Genomic DNA, 21,023 nt, shown 5'->3' on the forward strand with positions numbered 1-21,023 from the left:
GGGGAGGAAGGCGTGTACCGATTAGCCAGCTGTGTGTGCAAACGTAGGGGCCCGCTTCAGCACCGACCAGGGATGCCCGGCTCCCCGGAGCAGGGGTTGTCCCTAGCCTTCTCTCCAAGAGATCTCGAAATATTTTTGGAGGGTAGCGGTACTGGAGGAGAAAGGTCTGGTCTGGCAGGAATCCTGGCCCGGGATATTACATATCCATCTTCACAGAAGTAAAGGAGGGACCCTGGACGCACCGCCGACCCTCAGGTTAGTCTGTCCCATGACCCGGAACAGCAGCTGGAGCCGCCTCTACGCCCTCTGCCCACGTGCCGGCAATAGCAGCCACGTGGGGCTCTGCGGAAACGCCTTCGAAAAGATTTGTCCCCTGCGCTGCCCAGTAGAGAGGGAGGCCCGGGAAGAGCGCAGGAGGAGGAAACGGTACCGGCAGGAGGCCGGGCTCGCGCGAGCCTGGGGCTGCCGGGGGCGGGGCAGGAAGGCGGGACTTTCCCGGCCACCGCCAGGGGGCGGGGCCTCGGATCCGAAGGGTGGGCTTTGGAGGGCCCTGAGGAGCTGCTTCCTGGTCGCCTGGATTCCTCGGCTTCCGCCTTAGCTCAAACCCTGGCCGGGCCGGCCCCGGGGTCGCCATGGAGTCCACGCTGGGCGCCGGCATCGCGATGGCCGAGGCGCTGCAGAACCAGCTGCCCTGGTTGGAGAACGTGTGGCTCTGGGTCACCTTTCTGGGCGACCCCAAGAGCCTTTTTCTGTTCTACTTCCCCGTGGCCTACTACGCCTCTCGCCGGGTGGGCATCGCGGTGCTCTGGATCAGCCTCATCACCGAGTGGCTCAACCTCGTCTTCAAGTGGTGAGACAGCGAAGCCCTCCGGCGTCCTGGTCCCCCACCCGCAAAGGCCCTGAGCCCTGTGCAGTACTTGATCTCTCTCGTCAGCTGCCTCAAAGGCCTGGCTTCCCCCCCACCCCCCGACAGTGAACCCATGGCCTTAAGACCTCCCACCCCTATCCCGTGGCCACTGACTTTTCCGCTATGAGCATCTTTGTGCATCTTGGACCTCAGAGTCCCCATCCTAATCATTAAACTAGTGTTTAACGGGCCTGATCAGAGAAGTCACCTAAGGGGGCGTATTTAAAATGCAAATACCCCATTCCACCGCAGACAGACTGATTTTGAAACTCCAGGGGAGGGGCTGGGAATCTGTTTTTTAATAGGCATCTGTGGTGACTTAAGTAGCAGAAAGTCCTGCTTCTCAACTCACTCTTTTATTCATTTATTCATTCGTTTATTTGACATAGTTTTTAAGAAGCATGCTTTGTGCCAGGCTTCACACTAGCGGCTAAGGACAGAAAAGGCTTGCAGATTAAGGTGTGGTCCCCCAGACCATGGCCAGAAGCATAAGGAGCATTTGAAAACTTGCTAGAAATGCAGAATCCCAGGCCCCAGGCCAGAGCTACTGAATCAGAATCTGCATTTTAGCAAGGACCCCAGGCGATTTGTGTGCCCAGTAAATTTCGAAAAGCACTGGGCTAAAGCATTGCCTTCCAGGGAACACTTTCTCTTCTCCCTTTTCCCCTTCATTCACTAGTAGGCTCTGCACACAGACTTAGAAGCCAGGAACCCCAGGCAAGTGGGTGGGGCCCTTGGGGTGTATCTCTTTGTGCCACCTGTTCTCTCTTGGGTGCAGAAGGGAGCTATACTTCCCGCTGGGTGTGCAACTGCACCTCCCCTCACCCCTCACCACTGTCTCTGTTGCCAGATTGCCAGCCTGGGGGAGGGAAGGGAGGTTCATAGGAGACATTTGAATGGATGGGCTGGAATGACTTGCTGAAAAACAAAATACCTTCCCTTCCGCTCTTCTCAGCCAGGGCTTCATCCCTACTGTAAACGGAAAGCAATTGATCATTTCCTTCCTACTGAATTGCTCTTTGCTTTGTGCTCTCCTTCCTCAGAGTCTGTATAAGCCTTCCTCTCTAGTCCTGTTCCCCTAAGACCACCCCCTTGGGTAGACACTCTTAATGCCCCCCACATGGCAGAGCCCCTATTCATTTCCTAAGTATGTGTTGAGCATCTGGTGTGTGATCCAGGCTCACTTTTTGGCAGGGAGAGGCAAGTCCCTTCTGTACCTCCCTCCCCAGCACTTGGCTTCCTGCCAGCATCTCTTCTGCTCTCCCACCTTTTCTCTTTCTGGCCACAGCAGCCTCTGCAGTGTGTTTCCCAGGGTCCAGTGAAGCACCTGGCTAAGCCAGTGGATTTTGAACTTTTTTGTCTTCCTTATTCTCTCTCAGCCTCCTTGTCCATTCCCCACTCCCCTTTTCAAACACGAGAGTCTTACCTAAGTAACTCAGGCTGGAATTTGGGAAATGGAGAGAGGGGAAGCAGAAGGGTCAATGAGGGTCTGGGGAGGGAAGGCGAGGGGCAGGTCCTGGGCTCTCTATAGATGACAAGAGCAGAGCTGGCCCTGCAGCGGGAGGGCTAATAAGAATGGGACTTCTGAGCATCTCAGAGCACACACATGCACACACCACAATCTCTTGCCTCCTTATCACTTTTTAAAAAATAGCATGCTTTCTCCTGTTCCAAGGTAAAAAACCCTGGCAAGGCAATGGCACAGAATTGGACACCCTTTCTGACTCCATCCTGTAAGCCCTCCAGAGTACTCCAGGTGTCCTTCTGCCTCAACCCCCATTCCCCTGGCTGTGTGTGTGTGTAATGGCATCTTGCATCTGTTCTCTTCTAGGTTTCTGTTTGGAGACAGGCCCTTTTGGTGGGTCCATGAGTCTGGGTACTACAGCCAGGCTCCAGCCCAGGTTCACCAGTTCCCCTCGTCTTGTGAAACTGGTCCAGGTGAGAAGCCTCAAACTTCCCTCTCCCAATGTGGTTAGGGTTCGGTGAGTGTTTGGTAGTACTTTTCAGCTGGGGCAACCTACTCAAAGGCCCAGCCTCTCAGTTACTGGGCCAGAGAACAGAGACCCAGGGAAGACCATGTTGAATTATAGGAGAAGAGCACCCGTGCCAGCGTGCCAGCTGCCAACTTTGTATAGAGTAAAGCCAAGAGCCGAGGTCAAGGCAGAAGCCTGAGAGCAGTGGCCTCAGGCGGGGACGAAGAAGGCTTCAGGGCAGAGGGAGCTAAGGGGCAGTGCTGGAGGAAGGCTCTCCCCTCGGCCACGGGGAGGCAGCTGTGTTGAGCAATCACCAGGGGCACCTGGGTTCCACCCGCATCCTCTCACCACAAGCTTCTGAATCCCCCGGCAGGCAGCCCTTCCGGACACTGTATGATCACAGGAGCAGCCCTTTGGCCCATAATGACGGCCATCTCTTCCCAAGTGGCCATTCGGACCCACAGGTACACCTTGGCATTGCCCACCAACGGGGGCGGGGGTGATGGTACCCTGGACCCAAAAGACCCAGCAGCAGGGCAGCCTGGGAGCTGGAGTTCTGCAGACCCCAGGGCATCTGGTCAAACTGTGAGGTGCCTGGGTGCTGAGGGAAGCCCAGCTGTGCGTGGACACCTCCTGAACCATTTGCCTCTCTTCTTTTTAGCCGCTGGGTGAGGGTGATACCTAGCTTGGCTTATTGCACCTTCCTGCTGGCGGTCGGCTTGTCCCGGGTCTTCCTCTTAGCACATTTCCCTCACCAGGTGTTGGCTGGCTTAATAACTGGTGAGCAACTGGGGCAACAGGGTGGACCCAGAGGGTGCCATTGGCAGTGGGAGGACCAGTGTATGATCTTCCCATTGTACAGCCAACCCCAAGGCCCCCCTTCTCCTGCCAAACTACCCTGCGGCTCGGGGTGGGGGTCATATCCTCAAACTCCTTGAAGCTGCTGTCACCCCACTTCCCTAGGTGCTGTCCTGGGCTGGCTGATGACCCCCCGGGTGCCCATGGAGCGGGAGCTAAGCTTCTACGGGTTGACCTCACTGGCCCTCTTGCTGGGTGCCAGCCTCATCTATTGGACCCTCTTTACACTGGGCCTGGATCTTTCTTGGTAAGTCCTGCTTTGAAGCTTGGGCAAGTTGGGGTCTGTCCTGCCTCACCTGTACCTGGCCTGGTGGGTCTCTGGTTCATTGTAACTGAAAGGGGACACATTAGCTGTTCACAAACATCGAGTCTCCTGGGGTCACGGCAGAACATGGCAGTAGGCCCCAAAGGGGTGGAGAGCCATCAGCCCTCTAGGATCCAGGGGAATCTCTCTCCTGGCAAAGACTCTTGCTCCCCACAGGTCCATCAACCTAGCCTCTAAGTGGTGTGAGCGGCCTGAGTGGGTGCACTTGGACAGCCGGCCCTTTGCCTCTCTGAGCCGCGACTCAGGGGCCGCCCTGGGTCTGGGCATCGCCCTTCACTCCCCCTGCTATGCCCAGGTGCGGCGGGCATACCTGGGACACGGCCAGAAGCTAGCCTGCCTTGTGTTGGCCATGGGGCTGCTGGGCCCCCTGGACTGGCTGGGCTACCCCCCTCAGATCAGCCTTTTCTACATCTTCAATTTCCTCAAGCACACCCTCTGGCCATGCCTGGTCCTGGCCCTCGTGCCCTGGCTGGTGCACACATTCAGTGCCCAGGAAGCACCACCAATCCGCTCTTCCTGACTCTAGGTGCCTCCTACTGCCACTTTCCCTCTCACAAAGCCCACACTCCGTGACCTCCACACTCCGGGGAGGCAGCCCCGTCCCCTTCCAGCCCCCAACAGGCCCTGCTCATGGTGAATTTTCTACTTCTCCCACCACCTGGTCTCAGCCCCAAAGAAGGGCCTTCTCTCTCCCAGGAAGGCTGGTCCTCCTCCTGCCTTCCCTCCCAAGTCCCCAAAGGGCAAAGGCAACAGCGAGACCAGTGGGTTCCTGTAACACTGTGAGGGGCTCAGAGCAGCCCCAATAAAGCCCTTCCACACCTCTGGACTCCTCTCTTGACTCTGCACATCTCCACTGGACTTGCCTGTGTGGCTGCAGGTGGAACCCTTGCCAGGCCACCTGTTCTGCTCCCGCTTCAACCCTGTGCCCTCAGAGACTGAGAGTCAGAAGGAACAGGGAGACCTTCAGCCCTGGGCCCCCTCCCCACCATCACCATGTAGGCCACACAGAGGTCCCAGGAGATGCTGTGGCTACGTTCAGTGAAACCTTGTTCTTAACCCACAGGACAGAGATCCCACTCCCTCCCACCCCAGCCTCTTGTTTCCTAAATTGGCTAGTCCAAGGGCTGGAGAAAAGAAGAGTAGTTTTTTTTGGCCAGGAGGGGGAATGAGACCCTCAACTCCATTTGAGAGCCCAGAGAACAGAGACATTGGCCCCAGAAGGCACTGTCAGAAACAAGTTTATTTACACAAGGACACACAGTGTAACAGTTTACAAAATACTTAACTGAAATCCATGTCCAAGGAGACAAAGCAAGGAGTGGGTTTACATGAGAACCAGACCGGCCGAGGGGAGAGGGAGGGTAAGCGGCCCGGAGCTGGGGCTCAGCCTGGGGAGGCCTGGTACACTGGGCCCAGCCCCATCCCCATCCCCCAGGAGGATCTAGAACACACTAACAACACACAAGACACAAGCGCACAATGAACCAATGGTGGTGGGACTCCTGCCCCTCTCCTGGCTCCCTCAACCCTGCTCAGGCCCCCATTAGGATAATAAATATGTAAACAGATTGTTGGAGCCCTGGGGACAGGAGGAAAGAAAGTATATGCGGTGTTGGGGAGAAGGAGGGAGGAAGACTCAGCCCCCTAGGAGCTGCTTCCCATCTTTGGTTTCCCACAGGCTGGAGAGCATTCGCTAGAAGCTTTCTGGGCTCCTAGCCCTGGAAACAAGAAGGCTAGCAGGGCTTCTGGGAAAGAGAAAGGGCAGTACCCAGCCCCATCCTGGTCTTCGTTCCCTTGGGCTGGTGGCCCACAAAGGAAGCCCAGGAGGGAGGGAAGCTACAGCTGAGGGCAGACTCCTGGGCTCTGGCCCTGCCCCTTCTAGAAATTCCACTCACCATCCCCAGGCTTCAAAGCCAAAGGCCCCAGGAGAGAGGTGGGCCACTGACCCTTCTGCTCGCAGCACGCTGGATGGCTGGGGAAATCTGGTCCTGAACAGCAGGGGGGCTCTCACCAGCCTGGAGCCCCCCTGCAGGGACCACCTTCTCCCCGCTCCCCAGACTGTGCCAGCAGAGGGGCAGGGAGGCCGACAGAGTAAGATGGAGAGCAGGCCTGGTTCTGTGGCTCCTCTTGGCCCCTCAGAACCTAGGAGTGCAGCTCCAAACCTCCCCACATGCGTTCACCCTCTCCAGCTCCTGAGAAGGGGAAACAGGCCCTGAGGAGGGTAAGGCAAAACAGCCCTGCCCACAGACCTCAGGCCCACATCCTAGAGCACAAAGCTTCCCTTCGGTGCTGAGGCTAGGAGAAGGGAGGAGGAGAGAGGGGTCTGTGTGGAGATGGTGAGGACACTGGGGGAAAAGAGTGAGAATCGCAGGGCGGGAGCCCACCTCCCCTTCACTCTACATCTTAAGACTGTAGAGGGACCCTCCGGATCCTCCCCTGGGGCTGGAGAGGGGAGGAGGGTGAAATTAAGGCATTTCCCCCTAAGTCAGCTGAAGCCAAGGCACCAAACTTACTGTTCTCTCCTCACTCAGGGGGACCCCAGAACCGGAAGGTGCTATCTGGGCCCCAGGCCCACCTTGAGCTGGCCCAAGCTCCAAGGGGCACAAAGACAGAATGCAGGAAGTGGGTGTGGGATACAACGTGAAGGAAGGGCTGGAAAGGGTACCCCTCGCCCTACAGAGGGCGCGAACTTCTAGAGCTGAGACATGGGCCATGGGGGGAAAGCGGGGGCCTGAGGCAGCTTAGAGGAGCAGGAGGGGCGAGGCTGAGAGACCCACACGGCACACGTTGTTGAATGTGTGACTTTTTGTTTTTTAATAGAAAAAATAAACAAAATCACAATGATGAAGCCCAGAGGGATGGGGGCCAGCGCGTCACAGGGCAGGCTCCTGCTCCATGGGCTCCTCTGCCGGCCTGTGGGCACAAGCACAGGGAAGGGCACTGAAGCAATGTGGGATGGGGGGGACCAGTCTGGGTGAGGGCAGGGAGGTGGGGGGCACCTCACCTGGGGCTGTGCTCCCGGCCTGCAGCAGCCTGGGCCTGCTCGGCCCCCACCGACAGCAAGGCCATGGCGCTCACAGTCTCAGCCTCTTCTGTCTCACCTGCCTGGGCCTCCCGCAGGGAACGGCCTAGACCAGCAGCGAACCTCTGCACACAGCTCCAGTGTTTGCCTGTGGATGAGGGACAGGCCGGGGGTCAGGGACAGCCAGAAACCCCCAAACGTACGGACACCCCCAGCCCTAGCCCTGGCGTCACAAAAGCTCCGCCCCCTTGGCAAGCTGGGCCCTGAGTCCCTCTGCCTGTGCCCACGCACTCTGGATCTCGATGACTTTCTCTAGCGTGGCCACTGCGTTGACGTTGGGCTTTTGTTGCAAGACTGCCTCGTCCAAGGGCTGCAGCTGGCAGGGAAAGGAAGAGAAGGCTTAGAGTCGCTGCCCCTCTAACCACCCCGCCGTTCAGCCCCATCACGGGGGCAAGCATAGCCTTTCTGGGGAAACCTCTATTTAGAAAGCCTTCCCTGGCCACCACCTGTCCTCAGGAATCAGGAAAACCTCCCCAAGGGCCCTCGGTGCTGCCTGACCCAGGAAAGGGACCCTCCCTCACTGGCCCCTTACCCCCTGGCCTGCTGGCCCACCTCCCCCAGTCCCGCTGTGCACCCCTCACCTCCACGCTGAGCAGAGCGGAGACACAGGCCTCAGACGCATCACAGATGGCAGTCAAGTCATGGCCTCCCTCGAGGGCCAGCACCACCCGGCCCCCTGCCAGCGTCATCAGCTGCCTGGTCAAGTGGCCAAAACCTTTAGGGACGGGTGAAGGGAGGAAGAGGAAACGATTAAAGAAAAAACTCAATTCAAGAGAAAGTAAGAAAGGAGAGAAAAAGAAACACAAGAGATGGGACAAACAGCACAAAAGAAAATGGTGGATTTAAACCCAAATAGATATCCATAGTAAAATTCAATGTCAATGGACTAAATGCTCCATAAAAGACAAAACGTAAGAGGCTAAAAAGATCCAATTACACGTCTCCTAAGGAGCACCATGAAAAACCACCATTGAAACATGAAGGATCAGCGAGCTCCATCCCTACAACTCCTGGAGGAGACACTTGCCCCCACCTGCTTGCCCCTCAAGGCCAGGGTTGGCAGAGGGAGAGTGGGAGGATGCCGCCAGGATGATTCCAAGTCTTAGACCTGCCTTCAACCCTCCTCCCAGCCTCCCACTCGACCCCATCTTCCTGCTCCACAGCCTCCCTCGATCCCCCCACAGGCTCACATCTGGCGGTCACAGAGTAGCCACCCAGCGGAGACAGGTGTCCCTCAACAGCATCAAACCCGGCGGAGACCAGGACCACGTCAGGTGAGAACTCGTGGGCAATGGGCATCACCACTGTCCTGCAAAGGGAGGGCCCAAGCTGACCCCGGCAGGTGGCTCGGCCAGGCCTCACCCGGCTCTGCCCCCGACAGAGCCGACCCCCTCCACCCACGCGGAACTGAGTGCCTTCTGCCCCACCCACGGCAGGGCCCGGGGGTTCCCACCCCTCCCTCGGCTCTTCTCAGTCCCCACCTGAAGGCCGTTAGGTACTCCACGTCTCCGATGGGGGGATCCACACCTCCCGTCCATGCCACGTTCACATTGTACCCCACGCCCGGCCCTCCGCCAACCTGGCAGCACGGTGGGGGAGGGGTTACTCTCACTGCCTGGGGATCCCAGACGTTGCCCCGCCCTCAGCCCTGCCTCCAGCCCTCACTCCACTGACCTCTGTTCTGCATGGAGGGGCAGTTGGCTGGCGTGGTCCTCCCACTAGGAGCCCAGACTCCCCAGGTACCAGCACCACCACGGGCCTCCATGGCTCCCTGCCAGGTCCCATTCTGCTATCTCCCCGAGGGCCCCACGTTTGAGCCCAGGAGCTGTACCTCTTCAGGAGCCCCAGAGCCCGGAAAGAAGTTCCCATTGTCATAGCGATGCAGGGAGATGTAGAGCACGGAGGGGTCGTTGTAGAATGCTTGCTGGGTGCCATTGCCGTGGTGAATGTCCTAGTGGGAAGGGGTGGAAGCATCAGGGAAAAGGCCCAGGCTCTGACCCAAAGGTCAAAATTCCACTTGGCCCACCCCGACCCTGTGGTGGACTCTGGGGGTGCAGCCCACCACTAGCTACAGGGCATCTGTGTTCCGTTCGCCACGGAATCGCCCCACGCTTTTCTAACCAGGGTCTGCGGGCCGGGACATGGCACTGCACAGAGGAGACACAAAGCCCGGGGACGAATGTGGTGGATCTCCCTGCGGGCCCACTCTGCTCAGGAGTGTGGACGGAAACAGCACGGCTAGTCAGGAATTGAAAGCAAACAGATGCATTCTGAAGAAGAACCCAACATTATGAACTTTGAAGCCCAAGCTGGGCTTTGAAGAGATTAGATCCCTCCTTGCTGAGGCTTGCTCCTCACAGGGAGCGAGCAGTAGGGGCCTTTCCCTCTTCTGTGAGAGGCAGGGGCGGAGAAGCACAGCGTGGCAGCAGGAGCAGAAATGCCGGGGCCGACAGGCCTGATCTGAAACCCAGTACCAACATCCCAAGCTAAGTAACCTTGGTTGGGTAAGTCCCCCAACAGCCCAGTGTCTCCGTTTATCGAAATGGACATCCTACTACTTAGGAAGCAAGGCAGCCACGAAGCAGCACCACGTGTCTGGCACATGGTCAGCCCCCAGTCAAGAGGGTCTCTAGCAACGGCAGGAGCTGTCTCTACCACTCAAGGCAGAAAATCTCCTTGGCTGCTCAAGGCTGCGGGCTGGGGGCCAAGGTGGACCAGGGGCTAAAAGCATTTCGAGTCTCCACTAGTGAGGAGGGGGCCCCATGGGACTGTGAGGGCTGGGCTAACAGCCCCAGCACGGGGCACCTGAGGAAGAGGGCGTGGGGTTGGGGTGGAGGCTTCCTGAAGGCTGACCCTGGTCCCACCAGCCCACTGCCTACCCAGTCCACGATGAGAACCTTGCCCACATTCAGCTTCTGCTGCAGGAGTTTGGTTGTGATGGCTACAGAGTTGAAGAAGCAGAATCCCCTGCGGGGGTGAGCGGAGAAGAGGGCAGGTCGTCAGCCTTAGTGGATGTTTGCTCACAGATACACGCGCATCAGCTCTGCTGAGAGGGAGATGGTGTGAGGGCAGTGGGTCTGGGGCAGGGCTGCGGTGGCACTCACATGGCTGTGGATTCCTCCGCGTGGTGTCCCGGCGGCCGGATGATGGCAAAACCATTCTGGAGAGGTACAGACGGAGGGACAGAAACAAGAGGCAGACAGGCGGGCAAGGTGGCCACGAAGTGGGTGGACACAGAAGGAGAGAAGCATAAGCCAGGATGAGAGCATAAGTCATAAGCATCAATCCCACAACCTTTAGGAATGCCAGCCGAGGGCCACATGAGACCCATGAGAGCACAGACATTAGTGTCTCTTGGTCATTCCCTCTTCACCCCTCACCCCCCAGCTGGCCTGGAGCTGGCACCTCCTCCCCACGCCTGCACCTGAGAGTTGAGATTACAGAGGATGGTGCCTTAGTGACAGGAAAACCACGGCTAACCCCATCCCCCGCTCCTGAGGCAACAGGACCAAGGCCCCACACACACTCACCTTGAGCTCCCCCGTCGCCACCTTGAAAGCCAGCTCCACCAGGCAGCCCACCGCCATGCGCACGGCACTGGAGGAGTGCATCTCATTCCACACGGTGTCGCTGTCCACCTGCGGGGGCAGGAGAGCAGGCTTCAGCGTGCCCCCTGCAGGGGGAGGGCGAGAATGGGGGTGCAGCTGTGGTGGGCAGGAAGGGAGGGGCTGGAGCTGGGAGCACCACCCACCCATCCCCACTGGCAGGTGCCCTACTCACCCCGATGCCCCCACAAGGCAGCATGGCGTACATCTTCTGGCTGATGGGGCCTGCAGGGAAGAGGGACAGAGCTACTCTGGAAGTTGCCTCAACTGCCAGAGCCGCAGGTTGGGGTGTGCAGAGGGCAGGAAGCTCAATCACAGAAAAAGAAGGCCAGGCCCCAGCACACGACGGGCCTCTGCAGCCCATGCCAGCTGGGAGATGTCTGTCCCCCGTCCTGGGTGGGGCATCCTACCTCTGGGGCAAATGGCAGGGAGAAAAAGGGGCCTGACAGGTTAGGGAGAAGGGCGAAGCCCATCACCAGGCCTGACCTGTCACCTCCTATCCTCCTGCACACATCTCACCAGCATGTAGTCTGTGTGAATGGCGCCCTCTGGAGGCATGCAATGGAGCAACTGCACCCACGGGAACCCACCTGCCTACCCTAGTGGTGGTCTTCCTGACAGCCCCCGTCCCGCCGGGGCAGAAGACCTGGCCTGGCCCACGCCACCCCCGCAATCGGCCGGCCAGCTCACCGAGCAGCTTCTTGCTGTCCAGCTTCTGTCGGTTGAGGGGGCTGGTCCCATAGAGCAGGGTGTGGTATTCGGAGTGCACCGTCTGGATCTCGTCCAGCGTGGCTTTGCGACCCCGGATCCGCTGCCAGGGGAGAGCAGGAAGAGAGGCCGGTGAGAGGGATGGCACCGCAGGCCCAGCTCCCCCGAGGCCCAGCCCCTCTCTCTGCCCCACAGCCTGGGGCACATGGAGCCACTTTCTCGCCTCGGGAGATCCAAAGGTTGTTGAGAAAGAATGCCCTGGTCCCCCAGGGACCCAGTCCAGGACCCTCCCCCACTCAGCTGGGGACCATGGGGGAACCAGGCTACAAGGGATGGCACTGGGAGGTGCCTGGGGGGCCTGGCCCTGAAGTCAGGGGTTGAAGAGAGAATGAGGAAGAGACCCAGACAGAGGCTTCCCCGATAGGGGAAACACAAAGGCTTTCGCTGGGTTTGAGGTGGAGGCTGGAAGGAGGGGCTCCCTTACCTCACACTTGCTGAGCAGGCCTGTCTCCTGCAGCCGAGACCAGATGCTCTGGATCCGGCCAGCGTGCTCGGGGTGCACGTGTGTGTTGCCGCACATGCACTGGTGCTTCAGCATGAACGTGTCGTAGACCACACCTGGGCCAGAGACACACCTGTCAGCCAGCACTGCTCTGGGCTGTGTGACAGCCTGGCCCCCGCCATCCTCAGCAGAGCTCACTGAGCTTTTCCCCAGCCCACCCTCGTCCCAGCCCCTCCTCACAGCCCCCCCAGCTGCCCTCCCACACACCTGCCCCTCTTCTTTTCATGAAATCCCTTTCCCCCACCACCGCCTGTCAAAAGCCCCCCTGCTCCTCAAGCCTCCACCAGGCCGCCCTTGACACCCCCATCGGTTTTGACCTCATGGCACACCCTCCTTTCCCCCTCCTGTCACAGCCCCTGTGTGCTGCCCCTCTACCCCCCGACACACCCCACTGGTGAGTCGGGACCGTCCTCAAGCATCTGTGCCCCCACAGAGCCCAGCACAGGGCAGTTTCACATGGAAGAGCCTTCTGGAATGGACTGAGGCCTCACATTTAACCTCACAGGGCAGAGAGGGAACTAGAAGAGCAGGACCAAACTGAGACAGTGGGCTCCCTCCACCTAGGCCTCCAGGGCTTGTGTGGCGAGGGCGCAAAACTGGTGGTCCCTCAGCAGTGGTGGGGTGGGTCCCTGAAGGAAGACGCTGCCCCAGCGGGTAGGGACACTCACCACCCTCCCACTGAGGCAGAGGCTGCCACCACTACCACAGGTGGCTATGGCGCAGAGGGAGGGGGCCAAGGCCTGCTTTCCCTCCCTTCAGGATGCTCTGAGGGGCCCTGGCCATCTCTCCAGGGCAGGGGCTCTATCTTATCTCTTCACGATGCCCAAGGCTGGATGCCACACACAGGCCCCCGGCACACGATGTGAGGACAGCTCGTGCGGGCGCGGGGCTCACCTGTGGTGAAGAGGTGCTTGGTGGGCTGGTCCGGGGGGCTCTTCATGCCCCCAGGGGCAGCAGGTGAGGACTGGGTGCGGCCCAGGGCCTGGTGAGGCACAGTGGCCAGGCTGAGGGGCGCCTGGTACACCTGCAGCGGCTGCAGCTGCTGAGCATCTGCAAACACCTGGGAAGGAGGAGAGTGGGAGGGAGCCTGGGTGAGGCTTAGTCTGAAATGGAAGTGAGGACAGGTGGCCTCCCAGGGGGTGGAGGGCCTGAATCCAGCCCTTCTCTTCTGTATCGCCTCCTCCCCCCACCCTCCTCCCTCCAGGGACAGGAGACACTCCAGCCTTAGCCATCTTCATCTCCATCTCCGAGGAGATGGGGAGAGATGGGGTGGGGGGGGACGTGATGAGTCATGCTACCGGAGTAGCATTGAGGTAAGAGGCTGGGAGGGACGGGGGTGTGAGAGGGGGTGGGATGAGTCAGGCCCGGAGGGCTCAGCTGTGTCCGCAATGAATGGAGTGCGTGCTAGGCACCAGGGCAGACTGTAGTAACAGCGGGGGCGTGTGTGTACACACGCACGCAGAGACCGACGCACAACCGGCCCTACGCAGGCAGAAACGCAGATATACACAGACCACGTGCACACGCACGCGCGCGTGCACACACACACATTGAAGCAGACAGGCGGGGGCAGTCACAGACGCAGGGAGGGGCTGGCAGACGGGGCACAGACAGCTCTGAGACTGACACAAGCAGCTCCCTCCCTTCCACAGCCCCTTGTCTCTTTCCCGCTCCCCTTTCACTCTTAAAAAGTTGTTCCTACACAGCCTGGAGACTGCAGACTGGGGAGAGGGAAGGGCAAAGGTGGAAAGATACGGGGGAGGACAGAGGGGTGGTGATCAAGGGCTGGGGCGGAGGGGGCACCTTTTTGTAACCAGCACTGGACTCCTCCAAGTCGGGCCCCTCCTCAGCACCACTCTCGCCCTCCTCATCCTTGACCTGGATGCAGTCCTCCTCCTCCTCCTCCTCCTCCTCTTCCTCCTCCTCCTCCTCCTCTTCCTCCTCCTCCAGGTCTTCCTGTGTGCTCTCACTCTCCGTGGAGCCTTCTCGGGGTATGGTCAGGGCTCCCTCCCCCAGGAAGGCCTCCTGCTGCTCTGTCAGCTCCTCCTCTGTCTCCTCGGGGTGGGTGGTGGGCTGCCGTGGCAGCTCCCCAGTCTTGGTGAGGATCTAGCAGCAGAGCAAGGAGGCACATCAGCTGGGAGGGGGCGCAGCTGTGCAGCCCGTGGCCCAGGAGGTTCTATCCTTCCCTCCTCTCTCCCCGGCAGGCAGCCGCCCAGCCCATACAGACCTTTGATGTGAATTAGAGAAAGGCAAGGCGGCTCCTCTGATGCAGCCTGGGGAGTGGCCTGGGTGTCAGCCCCCTGCCAGCCCCCTGCCAGCCCGGCACCCTCTGTGTCCTGACCCCAGCACGGCCCTGGATGTTTGCTTCTCCCGGCTCACCTTGCCCAGCTGCAGCTGCTGCTGCTTCTGCTTCTCTAGGAACTGCTGGTGCTGCTGCTGCATGACCAGCTGCTGCAGGGCCTGGGGGCTCTGGGGCAGCGGCGAGGACTGAGTGCGGCTCAGGGGCCGGTGCCGAGGGAGCTTGCCCACCGTCCGCATGCTGGTAGCCACGCGCTCACCCGTCACCAGCGGGGACTGCCCGTGGAGCGGCACTGTGGAGGTGGTGGGGAGAGGGAAGTAACCATCACTGTCAGGGCACCAGGCTCCCACTCCCACCCCGCGACTCTCCCTCTTCTGGAACAGCGGCGCCTCCATACTCAGGAAAAACCTGCGAGGGGCCTGGAGCACCCTGCCCCCAAACCTGAGCCCCATTCTTCCTCCTCCCCACAACTGAACAGTCTCGCAGCTCAGAGCCACCACCTCCAGCAAAACTTCCTGGATTCACTTACGAGCACGTACAGTCTCGGGCCCCCCGTGTGCGAGAACAATGACTAGTTCTCCCCAACTGCAAGACCTCCCTGATCATGGACGTGGATCCCACCCAGCTGGGAAGCCTGGAGGCCAGGATCATGTGTCTTTTAAGCAGAACCTCTTCTGATGCCACCAGCTACTTATGGGCTGACTGTCCAAAGCCACGCTGTCCAATCCCATGGCTGCCAGCCACACGTGACCACTGAGCACTTGAAACATGGCCTGTCTCAATTGAGATGTGCTCTAAGTGTGAAATACGCACCAGATTTCAACGACGGTATGAAACAAAATATTTCATTGCTAACTCTTTATATTCATTCTATGTTCAAATGATAGTATCCTAGATATACTGAGTTAAATACATGTTATTAAAACTAATTTCACCTGTTCCTTTTTACATTTCTTAATGTGGCCACTAGAACACTTCAAAGTACACATACGGCTTGTATTATATTTCTACTGGACAGCACTGCTCTGGAATGTGAGCTCCATTACGACGGCAGATTTCGGGAACAGTGCCTGGCCGGCTGTAGGTACTCAATAACGTCTGTAGAATATGGAAGAAATCAATGATGCCATGGAAGGGAGCTGTGACAGGGCTGGTGAGTATCCCTGGCTACTTCTCCCTGACAGATGGTCCTTCCTTGAGCCCTCAGAATGGGGGGGCCTGACACCCCCTCCTTGGACAGCTGCCCGCCCACTCACCCGCAATGAGGGTGCTCTGCTGCCGCGCCTGCTCCAGCAGCAGCACATGCTGCAGCAGGGAGGCATGCCCGTGGGGGCTGGTGTCGCCCTCCAGTGCCACGCCCAGCAGGCAGCCGGGGATAGAGGATGTGCTCATGAACTTGCCCGTCAGTGCACCACCCTGCCGCAGGGACTGGAGGGCCTGCCTCTCGGCCTCCTGCTGCGTCGAAAGCTTCGGGGAGGCCTGGGGAGAGGAGATGGGGATGAGGGAGGGGTTTATACTGCCCCCAGTCCTGCCGACTTTGGACCAGCATCCCTCACCTACCCTCTGCCCACCCCCAGCTCTGGGGGAGGGCCATCTGATCGCCATCAGGACCCTGGGAGGACAACAGCCCCAGCCAGGGGCATCCAGGGCCGAAGACCTCAACACCAGAGGGAGGACAGGGTATGTTCCCTGTACTTACGGTGAGGTGCGAGTTGGTGACAGTGACCGTGGCCTGCAGCCCTAGGGAGATGTTGGGCAGAGAGGGAGACGTGTAGAGGCTGAACTGGTTGGGGGAGCTGTCCAGAGGGAGGGCCCGGTGCTGGGGGAGCATCTGGGGAGCAGTTGGGAGAGACAAGCATGAGAGCAGGCAAAGGGGGGCCACCTGGGGCCAAGGCTGAGGGCTCTGAATGACGCCCCACTTCCTGCACCAAGCCCCACCTTGGGGGGACTGAGAGATCAGAGCTATTCAGAGGCCCGTGGGACAGATCCCACTTTGGGGCAATAGGTCCCTCTAGCCTGTCCACACAGGCAGAGGGGTCCCTGCTGGGCACTCTCAGCCAGACAGGCCGGACGGGACAGAAAGCAGCTCTGGCCCACCCGCCCAGCCCTTGGCAGGCCTGTACCTCGGTGGGGATGTTGGGGACTGAGCCAGTAAAGCCATTCTCGGCGATGGTGCTGTGGGAGCTGTTAGGAGAGCTGGGGCCGGAGCCTGGCGCGCTGTTACACACGGCTGCCGCTACGGGAGAAGTGGCTGTCACCTGGGCCTGCTCGGAGCCACCCCCCACTCCCCGGCCCTCAGAACAGGGACAGGAGAGGAGCCCTTACCTCCAGGCCCGGCACCTGTGATCTCAACAGCTCTCTTCTTAAAGGTGCTAATGACAGTCCCGTCCTTGCGACGCAGGAGGGGACTGCTTCTCCGCTCGGCCACCTTCTGCTTTAGCCTCGAACGTACTTTTAAGTTGGGTTCGGAGGCTGGGGAGAAGGCAGCCGGGGCTCAGACACACGCACACAAACGGACACACCTGCAGCCTAGCCTGGCCCCTCCCCATTCCCACCTCTGCCCGCCCCCCCACCCCCCCCCCCCATATCCTGGGAGGCCAGGTTGTACTCACTCACCTGTTTTGCGGAGGGGGAAGTCATCGCGGCTGTCGTAGGGCCCAAGCAAAGGCAGTTTGTAGGAGGGAGGCGTCCCAGGGGGGCCGCTCTGGGGAGGGGAACTCTGGTCCAAAGAAGCATGGTGGGCTCCCCTGCAGGGTGGAGGGAGGGGATGGAAACAGATGTAGGTTATCACCCAGCCAGCTGGACCGGCCACCAAGCAATCTACATTTATGAAACATCCACTGCATATGAGGATAGGAAACGGATCCTGGGGAGGGCAGCGAGGAGACGAACAGGAGTGGGAGTGTCGTCTCCTAGCAGAGATTACAGGGCCCCTATATGGCTTCAGGCCAGGAGCCCCTTGCCATCCTGCAGCCAAGCAGCCCCTGAGCAGGACACCTCTGCAACCCATGCCTGCCAAGGGCCATTTACCAGCATTTGGGATGCTGTGGGAGGGAATGGTTGAGGCCGCCCGGTGTGGGCTCCTTTGACTTCGACAAGAGGAATTCCTGGAGCCTCAGCTTCACCTCAGTGCTGGCGATGGCACCTGCGGGACAGGGCACAGCTGAGCCGGGAGCTTGGGGCCAGGTCCCCACGGCTGGGAAGCGTGGGGCGGGGCAGGAGTCCCAGCTGGCCCCGGGCGCCCCCAGGCCTCACTCTCTTTGCTCTTCTCCTTGTTTCGCAGGATGAGCAGCTGCTGCTCCAGCCGCTGCTTCTCCAGCTCCTCCTGCCGCTGCTGCTCCCGCTGCCGCTGCTGCTCCAGCTCCTGCTGCCTCTTGGCCGCCAGCATCTCCTGCTGCTGCTGCAGGGGCGCAGGCGGAGCGAGGCCGGGTGAGCCGGGTCCGGGCGGGGCTCAGAGGTCTGGGTGGCCCCCCACCCCCGCGCCCTCCCTCGCTCACCTTGAGGTGCTTCTGCAGCTGGACCTCATGCTGCCGGGTCAGGTGGTCGTGCTGTTTCTGGAACTCAGCGAACAGGAGCTGCTTCTGCAGCTGCTGCTGCTGCTTGAGCGCCAGGAGCTCCTGTTGTAGCTGCTGCTCCCGCAGCGCGGGGTCCACGGGGCCTGCCAGCGCACCCCGCAGCTCCACGGGGCTGGGGCTGCCTCCTCCCCCGCCCCCCATGGAGCTGGGCATGGCTCCTGGCAGCACCGGCTTCACCTCCACTGCGGGGAGAAGAGACAGGAAGGGGTCAGTGGGCCATCCCAGACCCTACCGGGCCCTGGCTGCCATGCCTGGGGCCCAGAAAGCTACCAGGCAGGACTACTAGACCCCAAGAGAATGGGGGAGGGGGGGGTCAAATCCCTCTGCTCTGTGGATACAGCCTTCTGCCTTAATTTAATGAGATCGAAGCCATGAACTTCACTAAGAAAACGTGCAGGGCTTCCCTGGTGGCGCAGTGGTTAAGAATCCACCTGCCGATGCAGGGCACACGGGTTCGAGCCCTGGTCCGGGAAAATCCCACATGCCGCAGAACAACTAAGCCCGTGCGCCACAACTACTGAAGCCCACGCGCCTAGAGCCTGTGCTCCACAACAAGAGAAGCCACCGCAATGAGAAGCCCATGCACCGCAATGAAGAGTAGCCCCTGCTCACCGCAACTAGAGAAAGCTCGCGTGCAGCAACGAAGACCCAACGCAGCCAAAAATAAATAAATTTATTAAAAAAAGAAAAAAGAAAGAAAACATGCATAAGCAAAGCAGGATACCTGGAAGATCATGAGTGTTCAACAAAGAATATCGTCATTGGTAGTTAAGGCCACTGGGCATTTTATGTGAATTACTTTAGTGATAAGGAAACTGAGGTTTAGAGAGGTGTAAGTAACATGACCAAAGACATACAGCCAGGTGATCAATGAACCAAGATGTGATTCCAAATCCTATACTTTTAACCACCATCCTTCCTGTGCCTCCTCCCCCTCACCTCTCAACACCACACAATCCCTGCCAAGAGGCCTATATACTACAGGAGAAACCGAGGCACAGACGTTAGTTCTAGAACTAATGTGGCTAGCAGCCAGGGACCTCAGTAAGCCCAGGAGAGGCCTGTGGAGACCCTCTGGGCATCCCTATCCGTTCCCCTTTTCTCTGCCCCACACTCAGCTAGGGCAGATGGGGCGGGCAGGAGAGGCTATGGGAATACGGGGTGGGGTGGGAGCAGGAGGCCGCAGGAAAAGGGGGGGTGCAGGGCTGCACCAAACCAGGGACAGGAGGGGGCTGGGAGTCAGACTCGCTTCCTTTGCTGGATTATCTCCTTTCAACAGTTTTATTGTAATTACCCTGAAAATGCCGCTATATATAGAGTGAGCCAAACAGCAGCTGTGCCTGGGGGGAGGGGGGAAAGAGAGAGAGAATGGGCGGGCAGGCGCAGGGAGGAGGTGGGAGGAGGAGACAGGAAAGGAAAGGGAATCAGACAGGAAGAAGGGTAATGGCAGGGGGGGCTGGCTGGAGCCAAGGCAGAGATCTCAGAACTCCAGTCCCAGGGAGAACCCGCGGGGAAAGGGGAAAGGGGTGGAGGGACCTGCTGGGTCCCAAGACCTTGCGTCCAGGCCCCCACGTGGACCATGGACCAAGGGGCCCCAGGAAGTGGCAAAAGATTCCAATGGGCTTATGGGAAAGATGGGTCTCGACCTCTTGATCCCTGTATACTGTCCTCTGGTCACTGAATGTCATTCTCCACCACTGCCCTGTGGTTGCCAGGGCAACTGGGCAAACACCACGCCAGCAGGGAGCCCCAAGCCCAGCCCACACCCCACAAAGCCTCCTGATGCCTGCAGGAAAGGGAAGGCAAGCTACCCACTGCCTGGAAAGGAGGAAGTGAGAGAGGCAGGGCCAGACCATGTTGTTTCTTTTCCACTTCTTTCTCCAAAGACAGCCCTCACTTTCCCCACTCCAGCCCAGGGAGGCCACAGGGAGCTGGGCAGACTTTCCGGCGGCAAGGAGGCCCACTCCAGCCCAGGCCTGGAGAAGGAAAGACCCCACCATGCTGCCGGCTGCCGGTGTCCCCTGCCCTCGCGAGCAGGCCTCTGCCCAGGCCCCCACTGCCATCTCTTATCAGGAGTGGAGAGGGAGCCGGGAGGGGGGCTAAGGGCTGAGCTAAGAAAGGCTCCCACACCCAGTGCAGTCTGTGAGCCTGGATCTCTCCAGGGAGCCTGCACTGAATGAGTGTCCCCCCAAGGCAGGGACAAGGCCTGCTGAAGGCCAAGGCCATGCTACCCTCACGGCTGAACATGGCTCCTGGGACCCACTGGAGATGGGAGAGGGAAGGTAGCCTGAGCATAGTGTCTTTCATGCTCCCCATTAGCCCTTCTTCCCCCAGCACTGCCGGGCACATTCCTCTGTGGTTTGCCCGCCAGCCACACTGACGACTCTGCGGCCACAAGGCCAGAGCCACATCTGCAGGAGTGGCCAGATGTAACCAGGAGGGTGGGGTTACACACACACACACTCACCCACTTTCCCTCCTAACCCATGTCCTGCCCCAGCACCAGGAGGAAAGGCCCTGGGAAACTACAGAGGCCCTTTCTGGAGGTGGCCGGCCCTGTCCAGGGTGCAAAAGGAGGGTGGCAGCAAGGAACCAGCAGCCAGCCTCAGGTGTCCCCAGCCCTGGAAACACTCAGCAAGGTCCCAGGCTGGCCGGAGTGTTATCTGTTCCTAGGCGAGGCTGGCTTGGCCCATGGCACTCTGATCACTCAGCCAAGAGGTGGACAGGCTTCAACCTGCTGCTCCCGGCAGTGCCGGGGCTGCGGGAGCCGGATGCCAGCCCGCCCGCCCGCCCAGGGAAGGGCAGGGGTCCAAGTGCTCCTGGCTCCCAGCAGATAACCCTGCTTGGGCTAGAACTGCCGCCAGCAGTGCTGGCTTCCCTTGCAGGAGCCCTGCAGAGAGGGCACGGGCTCAGGCGAGGGGACTCTCCCACCAGGGCTCCTGCACAGCCGCTGCCACCGCTGCCACCGCGGCAGAGATGCTAGGTCCTGTGCTGCAGTCGCAGCCTCAGTCCCATTGGTATGCAGGTGGCGGGGCGGCCAGCGGGCTCTGCCACACAGCCTTGTTCCCACACAAGCAGGAAGCACGAGCGACTGGGAATATTAATCTGCAGGCCCTGTGGGGCCTGGAC

General features: G+C 59.7%; 2 protein-coding genes and 1 long non-coding RNA gene across 8 annotated transcripts in view; 2 read left to right on the top strand and 1 right to left on the bottom strand.

The window, feature by feature from the left end:
• The first annotated feature begins 409 nt into the window (after nucleotides 1–409).
• G6PC3 (glucose-6-phosphatase catalytic subunit 3) lies at nucleotides 410–4,889 on the top strand. 2 transcript variants are annotated; one of them, XM_059907120.1, is made up of 6 exons: nucleotides 415–850; nucleotides 2,739–2,845; nucleotides 3,254–3,344; nucleotides 3,542–3,660; nucleotides 3,844–3,985; nucleotides 4,220–4,889. In XM_059907120.1, the coding sequence occupies exons 1-6, from the start codon at nucleotides 633–635 to the stop codon at nucleotides 4,581–4,583; spliced, it is 1,041 nt and encodes a 346-aa protein (XP_059763103.1). In that variant the 5' UTR covers nucleotides 415–632; the 3' UTR covers nucleotides 4,584–4,889. The 2 variants fall into 2 exon arrangements, with proteins under 2 accessions (XP_059763104.1, XP_059763103.1); XM_059907121.1 differs by lacking the exon at nucleotides 3,542–3,660 and having other exon boundaries at nucleotides 410–850; nucleotides 4,220–4,334.
• A 1,961-nt stretch (nucleotides 4,890–6,850) lies between these two features.
• Nucleotides 6,851–21,023, bottom strand: part of HDAC5 (histone deacetylase 5) — a 34,672-nt gene continuing 20,499 nt past the window's right edge. For all 3 annotated transcript variants that reach the window (XM_059908485.1, XM_059908484.1, XM_059908483.1), the window contains 24 exons: nucleotides 17,817–18,076; nucleotides 17,575–17,719; nucleotides 17,350–17,464; nucleotides 16,936–17,066; nucleotides 16,645–16,791; nucleotides 16,443–16,555; nucleotides 16,019–16,150; nucleotides 15,576–15,798; nucleotides 14,400–14,611; nucleotides 13,824–14,126; nucleotides 12,915–13,080; nucleotides 11,943–12,076; nucleotides 11,441–11,561; nucleotides 10,926–10,975; nucleotides 10,676–10,783; nucleotides 10,250–10,305; nucleotides 10,025–10,112; nucleotides 8,977–9,096; nucleotides 8,627–8,724; nucleotides 8,336–8,454; nucleotides 7,727–7,860; nucleotides 7,377–7,461; nucleotides 7,068–7,233; nucleotides 6,851–6,976 (listed from right to left, as the gene is read on the bottom strand). In XM_059908485.1, the coding sequence (XP_059764468.1) occupies nucleotides 6,937–6,976; nucleotides 7,068–7,233; nucleotides 7,377–7,461; nucleotides 7,727–7,860; nucleotides 8,336–8,454; nucleotides 8,627–8,724; nucleotides 8,977–9,096; nucleotides 10,025–10,112; nucleotides 10,250–10,305; nucleotides 10,676–10,783; nucleotides 10,926–10,975; nucleotides 11,441–11,561; nucleotides 11,943–12,076; nucleotides 12,915–13,080; nucleotides 13,824–14,126; nucleotides 14,400–14,611; nucleotides 15,576–15,798; nucleotides 16,019–16,150; nucleotides 16,443–16,555; nucleotides 16,645–16,791; nucleotides 16,936–17,066; nucleotides 17,350–17,464; nucleotides 17,575–17,719; nucleotides 17,817–18,076 (3,266 nt within the window). In that variant the 3' untranslated portion in view covers nucleotides 6,851–6,936. The remainder of the gene's footprint in view (nucleotides 6,977–7,067; nucleotides 7,234–7,376; nucleotides 7,462–7,726; nucleotides 7,861–8,335; nucleotides 8,455–8,626; nucleotides 8,725–8,976; nucleotides 9,097–10,024; nucleotides 10,113–10,249; nucleotides 10,306–10,675; nucleotides 10,784–10,925; nucleotides 10,976–11,440; nucleotides 11,562–11,942; nucleotides 12,077–12,914; nucleotides 13,081–13,823; nucleotides 14,127–14,399; nucleotides 14,612–15,575; nucleotides 15,799–16,018; nucleotides 16,151–16,442; nucleotides 16,556–16,644; nucleotides 16,792–16,935; nucleotides 17,067–17,349; nucleotides 17,465–17,574; nucleotides 17,720–17,816; nucleotides 18,077–21,023) is intronic.
• LOC132355929 (uncharacterized) lies at nucleotides 8,824–15,995 on the top strand. 3 transcript variants are annotated; one of them, XR_009499722.1, is made up of 4 exons: nucleotides 8,824–13,333; nucleotides 14,225–15,147; nucleotides 15,290–15,472; nucleotides 15,897–15,995. It is a non-coding gene; the product is annotated as an uncharacterized LOC132355929 (long non-coding RNA). The 3 variants fall into 3 exon arrangements; XR_009499720.1 differs by lacking the exon at nucleotides 8,824–13,333 and having other exon boundaries at nucleotides 13,782–15,147; XR_009499721.1 differs by lacking the exon at nucleotides 8,824–13,333 and having other exon boundaries at nucleotides 13,782–15,147; nucleotides 15,338–15,472.

This window comes from Balaenoptera ricei, chromosome 20, assembly GCF_028023285.1.
Source record: "Balaenoptera ricei isolate mBalRic1 chromosome 20, mBalRic1.hap2, whole genome shotgun sequence".
Lineage (NCBI taxonomy): Eukaryota > Metazoa > Chordata > Mammalia > Artiodactyla > Balaenopteridae > Balaenoptera > Balaenoptera ricei.